Source organism: Rhinoderma darwinii, chromosome 5 (genome assembly GCF_050947455.1).
Source record: "Rhinoderma darwinii isolate aRhiDar2 chromosome 5, aRhiDar2.hap1, whole genome shotgun sequence".
Lineage (NCBI taxonomy): Eukaryota > Metazoa > Chordata > Amphibia > Anura > Rhinodermatidae > Rhinoderma > Rhinoderma darwinii.
In genome coordinates, this window is record NC_134691.1 from 341,248,895 (window position 1) to 341,263,231 (window position 14,337).

The window sequence follows — 14,337 nt, forward strand, 5'->3', positions numbered from 1 at the left end:
CTTTTTCTTTTTTTAAAGGATGGAATAGCGTAGTAGACTACGGTATTTCTTCCTGCCAAATCCAGAAAAAAAACCATACCTTTTAGTCTTTGTATGGCATACATTCAACTGCTTTTTAATAGCCTTCCATAACATATATATTAAATGTATACCATTATAGTCTATGAGCGACGGATACGTTACACGCATGCCTATGGCATTCATCACCCATAGACTAGAATGGTATGTGTAACGGATACGTCATCAACTCTAATTAACCCAGTTCACGACATAACCGTTTAACGGATATCATTCAAGTCTATGGTGACGGCTGCCACTGTTGGGAAACGTGTGAAAGATGCCTACATTTGACGTATAGGTCAGAGCTTTTTTTTTTTTTTTTACGGGATATTTATGTTGCTTATACAGCGCTTACTTATTCCACAGCGCTGTACAGAAGTGGTCATCATTCACTGGCTTTAGTGGGGCTCACAAAACAAAATTCCCTATGAAAATGTTTTTGGACTGTGGGAGGAAACCCCAGCAAACACGAGGACAACTTACAAACTTGGTTGCCTTTGGTTTCACTCGATCCCAGGACTCCAGCGCTGCATCTAATGGAAGATTCTTTAAGAATAATAAGAGCCAAGATCGGACTTTAAAATATTTATTGAGTACAAAGTTATGTGAAAAATCGAAAACAGAAGGCTGCGTACGCCGGGACCGTATGTTGAGGTAGAAGTGACAGGTCTGGTACATAACACTACGTTGGGTAATAAAACACTGATAAAAAATATTTACAAGTTCACATGTTGGCAGCAACCAGAACATAAAGTCATTGTGTGCAGTAACAGAAGCAACACGGCCCCATGCGCGAGACCCGGTCAGGACACCAACAGCTCCCGCATCGACCCGAGTCCAGTGTCTGTGGAAAACCGATTGCTATAATAGGCCATAAGTGCATCTAGTTCTGAATCGTTAAAGGGGTTGTCCAGGATTAGAGAAACATGGCGACTTTCGTCCAAATGTAGAAGTGGCGGCTACTCCTATTTCCATGCTGTGAAATAACTACGAGCCTCTGCTCCGAGCCGTACACAAAAGTGTCGGGGGAATTCGCAAAGCAAAAAATTATGCATAGAGGACACAAGAAAGGCGGTGGGTAATAGATGTTTTCCCAGTATTTACATAAAAAATGTCACTCATTAGGGGCGCAGCCTATACGACACGGCAAATATTTTTTTAGTTTTTTCATCCTCGCTTTCCGAAAGCCATAACTTTTTTATTTTTGTGTAGACTGAGGGCTTGTTTTTTGCAGGACTATTTTGGGGCACATATTGTTTGTAAAAGATGGGAATGTGCAAAAGAAATAAAGACAAAACCCTGCTCAGCATTGATTTTTTTTTTTTTTTTTTAAGGCGAGCACCGTGCAGTATGGGGGATGTGAAGTTTATTCTGCAGGTTGTTACGATTACGGCAACAGCAAATGATATAAATAGTTTTGTTTTACTACATTGCACAATAAAAAAATACTCAAAACGAAAATAAAAACAATTTGTTATTGTGTAGCCATACATTTTTTTTGTGGACGGGGCTGTGTGAGGGGCTTGTTTTTTGCAGGGTTCAGGTTGACGTTTTAATTGATACCTTTTCAGGGGACACATGACTTAACAGGTTTTAGTCCAATTTTCAGGGAGATGAACAAAAAACAACAATTCGGACATTGTTTTTTATGGTGCTCACCGTGCAGGTTAAATGACATGATCATACTATAGTTCAGGTAGTTACGAATGCCGCAATACCAATTGTCTTTTTTGGATCTTATCTTGTAAAGGGACCCCCCCCCCCCCAAAAAAAGCCTTTTTTTAAATTGTAGTAGGACTCGACCCTGCGATCGCTTGATCGCTCATAAAATATACTGCAATAATTCTGTATAGCGCATGTCACCAAGGGGTTAAAACAAGATGCCAGTTTTGGATTTTAAGGCTGAGTTCACACGACCTATTTTCAGGCGTAAACTAGGCGTTTTACGCCTCGAATTATGCCTGAAAACACGGCTCAAATACGTTGGCAAACATCTGCCCATTCATTTCAATGTGTTTGCCGATGTTCTGTGCCGACGACCTGTAATTTTACGCGTCGCTGTCAAAAGACAGCGCGTAAAATAACAGCCCCGTCAAAGAAGTGCAGGACACTTCTTGGGACGTAATTTGAGCCGTTTTTCATTGACTTCAATGAAGAACAGCTCCAAATTACGGCCGTAATTGACGCCTCACAAAACGCCAGTACGAGCAATTACGTCTGAAATTCAGGAGCTGTTTTCTCCTGAAAACAGCTCCGTAATTTCAGACGTAATTGCAGGTATCGTGTGAACATACCCTAAAGGGTTTACTCCAAGATAAACAATTAGCAAGTAAGATTTGTCTCCTGCTTGTGCATTAACCCCTTGCTGACATTTGATATAGGGTTACGTCATGGCCGGCAAGGGGAAGTATGCAGTGGGCTCACGATCTGAGCCCGCTCCATACTAAGATAAGGCGACACTTCAAAGCAACGGGCGGAATTAGAGATCGCTCTGATCCTGCTCGTTTAACCTCTTAGACGCCACACAGTCAATAGCGACCGCACCGCTGCATCTAAGCTGTTAAAAAGAGGGATTCGGCCCCCTCTGACAGCCATTGCCCACCCCCACTCATGTGATTGTGGTGTGCCCATGGTTGTCATGGCAGTCTGGGGGCTTAATAAAAGCCCCCAGATCTGCCATCTTCTACTGCTATTAAGCCCTGTTAGGGCTTAATAGGAGCCTGTAAAAAACTAAATATAATCCAATATATACATATTGCAGTATATTGCACCATCGATCCAACACTGTTCAGACTAAAACTAAAATAAAAAATTAAATATAATATATATTTGCTGTTTTCACCTGGTCGTCACAAAAAAATAAAAATTAAGTGATCAAAAAGTCTTATGGTACCAATCAAAACTACAGCTCGTCCTGCAAAAAACAAGCCCTAAGGCCTTATTCACACGGACCTATATACTTCAATGTGGCCGCTCACACGGCCGTTGTTTCAACAGACCGTGTGAAGGGTCCATGAGAAAACATGTCCTATTTTTTTCACGCATCCCTCCGTAGACTCTAGTCTATGGGGGATGCGTGATATCACATCCCGCAGCGCAGAGAACTAATGCATCTCAGACGTGAAAAACTGAAGTTTTCACGTCCGAGATGCGCAACGCTCGTGTGAATCCGGCCTTAGTGTATGTTCACACAGTTTTTTTTGCAGGCAGAAAATTGCCTGGAAGAATCAGCTCCGGTTTTTTAAGTGGTTTTGCACCACACGCGTTTTTTGACTCGGTTTTTACCTATTTTCTTCAACAGACAAAGGGAACAACCATGACTGTTTTTTGCGTCAAAAAACGAGTTTATTTCCGTCTCCCATTGATTTCAATGGGGTTTTTGAGTCGGAAAACGCCTCAAGATAGGGCATGTCGCTTCTTTTTCCCGCGAGCGCTTTTTATTGCAAAAAACCGCCCCTAGCTTCCATTGAAATCAATAGGAGACAATTTCGGCTGTGTTTTGCCGCGGTTTCTGCAGCAAAAAACTCAGTGTGAACAGGGCCTAACACTTCTCAATTGACTGACAAATAAAAATATTAATGTGTTTTAGAATATGGAAACAAAAACATTATTTTTCTTTGTAAAAGTAGTAAAACAAACAAACCCCTCCCATAATATAAATTTGGTATCGCTGTAATCGTATTGACCCGCAGAATAAAGTTAACACGTCGTCATTACCACATGCTGAACGTCATAAAAACTAAACAAAAAAACCCACAATAGTGGAGTCAGTTCTTTCCCATTCCACCTCAAAGAAATTTATTGCAGTTTTCTAAATACGTTATAAATGTATAAATTGTGGCGTGTAAAACTACAACTCGTCTTGCAAAAACAAGCCCTCATACGGGAAGATCGACAGAAAAAAAAAAAAAAGTTACGGCTTTTGGAGGGTGGAAAAAAAAACTAAAAAACTAAAATGAAAAATGGCTGCGGCGGCCAGGGGTTAATATTGCATCGTATCCAGGAGCCGTGGTTCCCAGAGGGTCCTTGTCTACAGTAATCAGGATATATTACAGTACGTGCAGAGACGACAATGTACGACCGGGAGAATCTGGAGGTTTTTACTTGTTAAAGAAAACAATAACTCAAACTAAGCGCGTCCGCTACTGCAGATGTAAATCTCCATAAAGCCCCTTTAAATTTTGCTTTATTTTCAAGTCCCTAATATATTTTCTCCTCGTTGTAAGCAGGAACAAACCAGGCACAGAAACGAGCAGATGCAGGAAAAACGCAATGTCCTGGGACCCTTAGAGCCATTAAAGAGGTTGTAGAGGATTAGAAAACATGGCTACTGCCTTCCAGAAACAGCACCACACCTGCCCATTGGTTGCGTCCGGTATTGCAGCTCAGCTACATTGAATAGAATGGGGATGAGCTAATACCACATACAACCAGTGGACAGGTGTGGCGCTGTTTTTGAAAACACCTGGACCAACCAGGAGCATCATTTACAAGCGTCTGAGTCTACCTATGGGCGGTAGGGTATAGCTTGCCTATTGTGGCATATTAATAGGCTCCATGGCTGCCCTTTTTTTTTTTAATTTTTTGCTATGGCTTCTAATAGGAAGTTGTAGATTGCTGGTTGTTCAGATCGATGTTTTACATCGTATTACTGTAAATAGCCGTCTAATCCGTAGTAAACAGTCAGTAGGGGCCGGGTAACCAATGGCTCTCCACTAAATGCAAAACCAGACACTAAGGCTATGTTCACATGCTTAGCAAAATACGTCTGAATATACGGAGCGGTTTTCAAAGGAAAACGGCTCCTGATTTTCAGAAGTTTTTTTGCGACGTTTTGCGCAACGACCGCGTAAAGAAATGCCCCGTCTGAACAGAACGCCGTTTTTCCAATTGAAATCAATGGGCAGATGTTTAGAGGCTTTTCTGCTTCCGATTTTTCAGCCCGAAATTAAGCCGTGTGAACATACCCTAAAGGAGAAGCTAAAAGCAAACCCAGAAATGTAAGTTTAAGTGGATTTACATTTACAGCACCCAAAGACACAGGGACTATACCACCGGATCGCTGCTGGTACTGACGGCAGGCAGAGGCCGGAGTCATGAATGGGCAGACGTCCATATAGACATGACATTTGCATCTGGATTTGCATGTTGCTGAGAGAAGTGATATCAGGCTGTATTCACGTAAGACACAAAAACGGCTACAAAATTACTGCACAGTGTGAGTAGTCTAAGACCACTGTCACCATGTTATTATGAATGAATGTCCATGTAATGCATAGACCCCCCCCCCCCCCTCATAACATTCGTATGTCCCAATAGGGTATACGAACAGGGGTCGTCTTGGTGAAACAACCCTTATAAGGGCCACGGATTGGGGCATGGTTCATTAGCATATCTGGCGTCCAACACGGTTAGGCCAGATTCACACGAGCGTATAGCTTGTCCGTGTGACGGCCGTTTTTTTTTTACGCCCGTCACACGGAAGCATGTATTTCAATGAGGCTGTTCACATGGCCATTGTTTTAATGTACTGCGTGAAGGGCCCATGAAATGTTTTTTTTTCCTATTTGTCACTTTTCACAGATCCCTCAATAGACTCGTCTATGAGGGATCTGTGAAAACGGGTCCCGCACGGGTGCTAACGTTTTCCACCTCCGAGTTTGCACTCGTTCGTGTGAATCAGGACTTCGGGTGTATTGCAGGTTTTTTTTAAGCCGAAACCAGGAGCGGATTCCCATAAGAGTAGTAGCCGTCCTTTATACTTTCTCTCCCTCTATGATCCACACTTAGTTTTGTCTAAAAACTGGCATAAAAAAAAAAAAAAATCTGACGAAAACCTGAAGATTTGAAGACACCCCAACAGCCCTCCGTAATACTTGAGAAGTCCTGCAGAAATTGACATTTAAGGCCTCGTGCACATGACCGTGCATTACCGTCTGCATACTATTTGCTATTGCGGATAGTATAGGGCACATTCTATCCTATGGGCCAATGCACACGACAATTCTCCGGAAGCCCGGACCGCAAAAAATATATAGGACAAGTCATTTTACCGGCCGCATTTGCGGTCCGGGCTCCTTAAAGTCAATGCACATCTTGCGTGTGTGCACGGTCCAGGATTGTGGACGGCCCCGTGGACTTCACTCCTCGGGCCGTCCATCCCGTATTTAGGGACCGTGCACACGGCTACGGTAGTGTGCATGAGGCCTAACTCCAGTCTACCTCCCTGACCCCTCCTGATTCAGGGACCTCTTTAAAGTTTGGAAAGTTGTCTAGTGGGAACAGTTAGGGTAAGTTCACACTGTTTATGCTCCAAAATATGCCTTAAAACCGCTTGCTAACAGCTTGCCATTGAATTCAATGCTAAAAAGCCGTGTAGTGCATACGAGGAGTCATTTTAAACCGCAGACTGAACAAAAAACTTCATAAAAATAAGCTTCGTAAAAAAAAAAAAAAGTTACATGAAGAAACACTTAAACACTTAGCGGATCTGCCTCAATATGCCGGGGTTTTAGGGGATAATTTCCTTCGTATTTTAAAGTGATTTGCTTTTAGTACAGTGAATTATCTGCTAAATCTATGCTGCATTATTTACATTTTTACATTTCTAAACTACGGTTTACTTTTCCCTTTCTGGTTTAACGTCCAGTGGTGAAAAGGCCGGTCACCTACAACAAACATGCCGACGTTCTAGAGAAGTTCCAGTCCGAAGAAATCGGAGACAGCACATTGAAATTCTGATTTTCAAAAAGACTTTTACACATATAGAAAGTTTTGACAACTACCCCTCCACAAAAAAAAACCAACAAAAGTTGTAACTAAAAAGACTGCTACAAAAATAAAAAGGACGTGTAACATTTCTAAGCGGCGGCCTCTACACAGTAACGACATACACTGTGCTGCCATCGTCGCCTTGTGTAGTGTACAGAATGGTCGGAGCATCGTCATCTCCCGTCCCTGGAAGAGTTTCGTTGCCATGAGAGTTTTTGGAGGCCGATTCGACAACATGGCTACTTGCTGGGACGCCCATCGGCTTGTGAACTCCTCGATGGGAAGTCAAGTTCTCAAGGGAGTTAAACTTCTCATCGCAATCACTACACTTAAACAGTCTTTCCACTACAACTGCTGGCTGCTGCTCACTGTTGAGTTGGTGGGTTACCACACTCTGCTCCCCAATTTTCCTCAAAATAATCCCATGATTTTGCTGACCGGCACCACCTACTACAGTAGAAGTTGGAGCAACCTGCAAAGTCCTATTTGCATTGACAGAGGAGAGATTTGCTATGGGTGTCGTGACAGACCCTGAATTTCCAATGCCCATGCCACTATTTAAGGTGAGGATCGTGGGATTGTTGATGCTCAATGTTCCTTTATTATTGAAGTTATTGGCATTGCCTGTAAGAGCAACAGAGGAATTATTGCCAATATAAAGTCCATTTACAGGGGCGATGTTGCTAAATGCCAGTTTTCCACCCAGGGTTACAGGAGCAACATTCCCAGTGACTACACCCCTGTTAACAGTGACCACGGTTGCATTGCCGATACTGGAGGAGACGTTATCCTTGGAAGAAACAGCAGATCCAGTCAGAATCAGACCAGAATTGGCATCTACAAAAAAGGGGATTGCTTGTCCCACAGACTGGTTTCCCGCAGCCGATACCGGCACAGCTTTCAGGGTTCCACCATTAACCTTTGAAAGGTTGGAGTTCTTTATATTGATAGCGGTAGCGTTAGTGATATTGCCAGATTGGTCCACTTTGATCGTTACAGGTTTTGCGTGCCCAGGAAGCGTATTCGTTTGACCAATTACTGGGCTCATTGCCACCGAGCTGAATTTCTGATGGATAGTCCTGGGAGTGGTAACCGTGTTTGTTGGCACAAGTCTAGTGTTTTTACTAATTGGCACTCTGTTGTTCTGTTTCATGCCCGAAATCTGGTTTTCCGCAATATTCACCGGCGTTGCGAGCATGATTCCTGAACTACCGACTGTTACGGGGAATGTAAGCATGATACTTTGGTTTCCGTTTAAGGGCTGGTTGCCAAGGCTGGTACCTCCAGTGACAATAATTGGTGACGACTGCTGCATCTGAACTTTATTGACCAAAACTGCAGCTCCCTGTTGGCCACCATGAGATTGGATGGGTTTGTTGGTTGAGGAAGGAGAAGGGGCAAGAGGAGGTTCCCGGTTACTTTTAAGGTTGGTTACTGGAGGAGTCGCAGATTTAGGAGTTTTAACCTCAATATTGGAACTACTGGCAGGAGAAGAGGGTGGAGGTGCCACTCCTTCACCATCTTTGTCATCAATAATAATGATTGGATTAGAGTCCTTCTTTATTTCTCTCATACCTCTGGGAGTTGGAGACACAAAAATTCCAGCACTACGAATGTTACTGATGGTAATTGGTGGCGTTCGGCGCTTACTATCCTTAGTTTCAGGTGGTGGCGTTTTATTAGACCCTTGACCTCCACCAACCAAAACAGGAGAAGAAGGAAGACTACCTGATTTGGTGGTCGGAGTTGCAACATAAGCAGCACCTTGGACATTCCCAGCGGTTCTTGGAGTTGGAGTGCGTGTTTCTTCGTCGCAGTCAACAATAATCACTGATGGACTGGCTCTTTTTGCAGGAAGCCCACTGTCAGAAGCTGTCTGGGAAGCAGGCCTTTTAGTGGTATGACTTTCATTTACAAGAACCTGCCCCACAATTTGACCAGGGGTAGAGGATGAGGGAAAAGTGTTTTTGTAAACTGTCCCCCCGCCATCGGATTGCAAAGAATTCTTATTTCCAGATGCTTCGCCAGTTTTCCATTGCCCAGCGTTTCCAGTTGCCGACGTCGCTGGCTGTACTCTGGTAATATTGGTACCGTGGATAGAATAATTCATTTGGGGTTGTCGCCCATTACGATACGGAGCCATTGTGTTTCGATTCATGCCGTTATCACTGCTGGTCACGGTTTGGGGTAGAGGTCTATTCCTCTGATCACCAACTAAACCCGGACTGTTATTGGCAGCAAATACTGGCATTGTTTCAATAGCTGCCAATGGAGACATGGATTGCGACTTCCTTTGATTCCCACTACTGTTTGCAGGAACCGTTCCATACACGACACCCTGGTTAGGCCCATGAGGTGAAGAGGCTGCTGCGTTGCTTCCATGAATGCCATTGCCGGCAGAGTGCTCTGGCTTGCTGGGAAAAACGTTTGGAGACTTGGCATCTCCGGGCCTGCGATATCCTTGATACGGTGATGACATCTGAATCATCCCAGAATTCCCTTGAACATTTACTGGAGGGTTTGCATGTCTGACGGGAGGGCGTACATTTGAAAAGGATGCGGTATTTGCTCCAGAATTGAAGTATGGGTTTGGAGGAGAAGTGTATCGATGCCCATGGTTTCCCTCAACTGGCCTGGGAACAGGATGGTGCAACCTCCTTTGTTCCCAGTGAATGTTCATTCCGCACTGATTATTGCAATATCCTCCGCAGCCGGGACAAGGCGGTAAAGGATTTCGTCGATCATGGAACATGGCATCGCGGACATGAGGGTTTCGATTTCTGTTCTCAAGATCTGAAAAGATAAAAGGAAAACAAATTGTATAACTGATCATCAGTAAATTAGGTTTTACTTGACATGTAGCGATTGTCTAAACATGTAGCGTCCATTAGGGTTGTCACAATACCAGAATTTGGACTTCGATACGCATACTTAGCGTAGTATTGCGATACTCGATACCAAAACGATACTTTGTCAACAATAAAAAAAAACAAAAAAATATAAAGTCCTTCCCGTTTCTGATGGGAGGCACAGGGTGTCATCAATTTTAAACCTCCATGTGCCTCACATTAAAGGGTAACTAAATGTTCAAACTTCTGACATGTCAGAAGTTTTGATCGCTGGGGGTCTGAGCACTTGAGAATCCACCGATCTCTAAAACGAAGCGGCAGAAGTGCTCGTGTGATCGCTGAGCCGCGTAGTTTCTGTTCGCTTTTCTTGGAAAGCCGATGTAATGTGTACGGGCTCAGACTTTCTATTGAGTACATACACCAACTGCTCGGCTTTCCGAGAAAAGCCGAACAGAAAACAAGCGGCTCACACTAGCGCTTCTGCAGCTTCGTTTTAGCGATCGGTGGGTTCACAGTGCTCAGACCCCCAGCGATCAAAACTTCTGACATGTCACTACGTTACACCTTTTCTCTTATATTGCCTTATTTAAAATAAACCTATTTTGCATATTTCATCCGAAGGAGTGCTTGAGTTTTTCAATGCAAGTATCTACGGGGGTGGGAACCCTACCTACAGCACCCAGACAACCAGCAGAGTGCCACAGATTTGTTCTACATGTCACTATGACATATCAGAAGTTTGTCGAACGTTTAGTTACCCTTTAAAACAGAAGCAAATGCTTCCAGAACTGCTCCCATAGGAAAGAATGAGATGAGTTCTGGCATCAGTTTCTCTCTGGACTTTCGGCACCGGAGTGATATTTTGCCGGATATATGGGAACCAGGCCTAACACTAAAACTGGCCTTGAGCCCATAACAACCAATCAGAGCAGCGTATGGTTGCTATGGGCAACAAGGATAGCATTTGTTATACAGTTTTAATAAATGAGGCCCAAAGTATATTGGAAAGTTTAAAAACATATCTGATGTAATGTATCAACAGAAAATGACATTTAGGCTTTTAATAACATATTTAACACGTTTTGACTCGTAAAAAAAAAAAACACAACTATTGCAGTTCTCACACTAGCCACTAGAGCAAACAAAACAAGCTGACACTTTGTTTTCTGCGACTCACTTGTCTGCTTTGCTGTGTAGATTAGGACAGAATGAGCAGAGTTATCTCTCGTCATCTTTAGAGGGTGGGCAAGTTATTACCATCTTAAAAGTAGTGGAATATAACTAAATTATGCCATCACTTTCAGATCGGTTGGGGGTCCAACAGCCGGAACCAACACCGATCCAGAGAAAGAAGGGGCGCAGCGCTGTATCCTCTTCAAAGTTTGTATACAGTGCTGGTTCCAGGCAGTTCCTGCTATGACGCGTATCCAATGCAGCGATTATGTGCAGGGGCATATTCATCAGATGCCCGTCCATATAAAAGTATAGAAATAACAGTACAGGAGCGCTTTCGCAGCTTCATTTAAGCGATCGGTCGGGGTCTCAGTGCTCAGACCCCCAGTGATCAAAACTTCTGACATGTCACTATGACACATCAGAAGTTAGTTGAAAGTTTGGTTACCCTTTAATAGTAATTAACCCCATCATTTACTTCACACATTAACCCAATGTTGCTCATTATGACTGAGCGAGGTACTTGATGGGATTATAATGGGCAACATTGGGTTAATGGGTGAGGAAAATGATGGGGTTAATTACTATTAGGCCTTATTCACATGTCTGATATTCTCGGTCTGTGAGATATGGACCATATGTCGTGCGCATTTCCTGGACAGAACATAGTTCAGGAAGCCGGGCTCCTTTTAGAATAGTCATCCATGATGATGCGAGTCGCTGCCGCCCGCAGGAATACAGTCCTGTACTGAAAACGTGATCACAGCGCGGGACAATATTCCTGCGGGGAGGCAGTGACAATCATCATACATGACTATGACGCTGGGAGCCGGGATTCCTGGACTGTGTTGGGTTCAGAAAAAGCAGGCGACCGGGCCGGAGACAGCCATGTGAATTAACCCCATAATTTCCCTCCCACCTTAACCCAATGTTGCCCATTATAATCATTATAGTAAGTGATCCCATTAACCTCTTAACGCCGAGGGACGGATATATCCGTCCTCAGCAGCTGCTAGTTCGCGCAGGAGGACGGATATATCCGTCCTGTGATGGCGCAGGTACTGAGACTGTACCCACGTGATCAGCGGCAGGAGCACGGCTGTTATACACAGCCTGGCTCCTGCTGCAACTGCCGGAATCGAAGCGCGCTCCGATTCCGGCAGTTTAACCCATTAAATGCCGCTGTCAATAGCGACAGTGACATCTAATGTGTTTGACAGAGGGAGGGAGCTCCCTCTGTCATCCCCATCGGCGCCCCCGCAAATAAATCGCGGGTCACCGTCGGGTTTCCATGGCAGCCGGGGGCCTAACAAAGACTCCCAGGTCTGTCTTCAGCAAATGCCTGTTAGGCGATGCCGGAGGCATGGCCTAATAGATTGCCTGTCAGTTTTACACTGACAGGCAATAATGCTTTGGTATACTAAGTATATCAAAGCATTATATATGCGATCGCCACATCGCATAGTGAAGTCCCCTGGTGGGACTAAAAATGTAAATCCGTTAAATAAAGTTTGTGGAAAAAAATATATATATAAATTACAGTGAAAATGAAATAAAACTACTTTTTTTTACCCAAAAAGTGGTTTTATTTAGTAAAAGTGTCAAAACAAATCACACATACACATATATGGTATCCCCGCGATCGTAACAACTTGACCAATAAAATTAACACATTAATTAAACCGCCGGCGTCCAAAAAAACCCGCAAAAAAACAACGGCAAAATTCTCTTTTCTCCCATTCCCCCCATAAAAAAATTAAATAATAGTTAATCTATAAGTCCTATGTACCCCAAAATAGTACGAATGAAAACTACACCTTGGCCCACAAAAATCAAGCCTACATACGGCCACATTGACGGAAAAATAAAAAAATGACGACTCTTGGAATGCGGCGATGCAAAAACAAGTAATGGTTTTCTAAAAGGCTTTTTATTGTGCAAACGTAGAAAAAACATATAAAACCTTTACATATTTGGTATCCCCGTAATCGTGCTGACCCATAGAGTAAAGTTAACATGTTATTTACGCTGCATAGTAAACGGCGTAAATTTATAACGTGAAAATCAATGCTGGAATAGCTGCTTATTTTCAATTCTCTCCTAAAATAAAGTTAGTAAAAGTTAATCAATATATTATAAGCATCTAAAAATGGTACAATTACAAAATACAACTCGTCCCGCAAAAAACAAGCCCTTATACGGCGATGTCGACGTAATAAAAAAAAAGTTACGACTCTTGGAATGCGACCGTGAAAAAACAAAAAATAATCCTTGGTCATTAACGTGCAAAATGGCCCGGTCATTAAGGGGTTAAGCACCTCACCCACAGTTGTAATGGACAACAATAGGTTAATGTGAGGTAGATGATGGGGTGATTTACTGTTAATGTGAGGCACATAGAGGTGCTGAATTCATAACACCCTGTGCCTCATATTAATAATAAGTGACTTCACAATTTCCCTCACATAATGGGGTGGGTCACATTAACCCCAATGTTCCCCTATGCTGGCTGCAAAAAATACTAGTGCCTAATGTAGTGCCTTTATTTCAAGCTTTTGCTCTGCTCTAATACCTGCTGGTCTGTCACTACACTGCAGCGCGGTCCTGACTCCACACTATTGGTTTCAACTGTGTTTTTATTGAAAATTTTTCAACAATATACATATAACTTAGAGCAGCATGAAGGGCCATGCAATTCACATAGTAAGACAGTAACTTTCAATAGACAGACAAAACATCTGGGAAAAAACACAGGGGTTTAAGGGGGTGAGGAGGGGGGGGATAGTCGGAGCTCCACCTACCACCTAATCTTGAGTTCCCTGTATCCAATACTTGTCCCACGGGTCCCACACCACTTTGAACCTGTCCAGTTCATTGTCAATAGAGGCCGTCATATGCTCCATTGTACGTATTTCCCTAATTCTAGTTACTAAGTCGATGTGGGAGGGAGGGGTTGTCTGTCTCCATTTCCATGCTATCAACGTCTTAGCGGCTGTAAGAAAGTGTCGAAAGAGTCGAGCTGGTGATTTCCCCAAAGACCTAGGGGGAACATTTAGGAGGTAATGAAGAGGGTCTAAGGGAATATCCTGCTGCAACACCGCCAATGCCAAGTTCTTAACTTCCAACCAATACTGTTGTACCAGTGAACAGCTCCAGAAAATATGGAACAGATCACCTCTCTGACCTCTACATCGCCAGCAATCCGACGGAATACCCGGATTGAAGCTATGCAGAAAGGCAGGGGTGTGGTACCAAAACATAAGGATTTTATATTGGTTTTCCTTATATGCAGTGCAGATGGAGGTTTTAGCTGCTTGCGACCAAATAATCTGCCACAATGAGAGCGGGATGGATTTATTCAGTAAGGCCTCCCACTTCAACATGTATCTATGCCCAGGCGGAGGGGAACCCTCCGGGGATAGCAATAATGCATAAATGGCTGAGATAAGCCCCCTAGTGGTGGTAGCATACCGACATAACCTTT

The 14,337-nt window shown here is 43.4% G+C and overlaps 1 protein-coding gene across 1 annotated transcript in view; it reads right to left on the reverse strand.

Annotated features, from left to right (window-relative positions):
- Positions 1–630: 630 nt before the first annotated feature.
- The window catches only part of LOC142652237 (uncharacterized), a 52,280-nt gene continuing 38,573 nt past the window's right edge, over positions 631–14,337 (reverse strand). Inside the window, exon 5 of the mRNA XM_075827868.1 lies at positions 631–9,624. Coding sequence (XP_075683983.1) covers positions 6,935–9,624 — 2,690 coding nt within the window. The 3' untranslated portion in view covers positions 631–6,934. The remainder of the gene's footprint in view (positions 9,625–14,337) is intronic.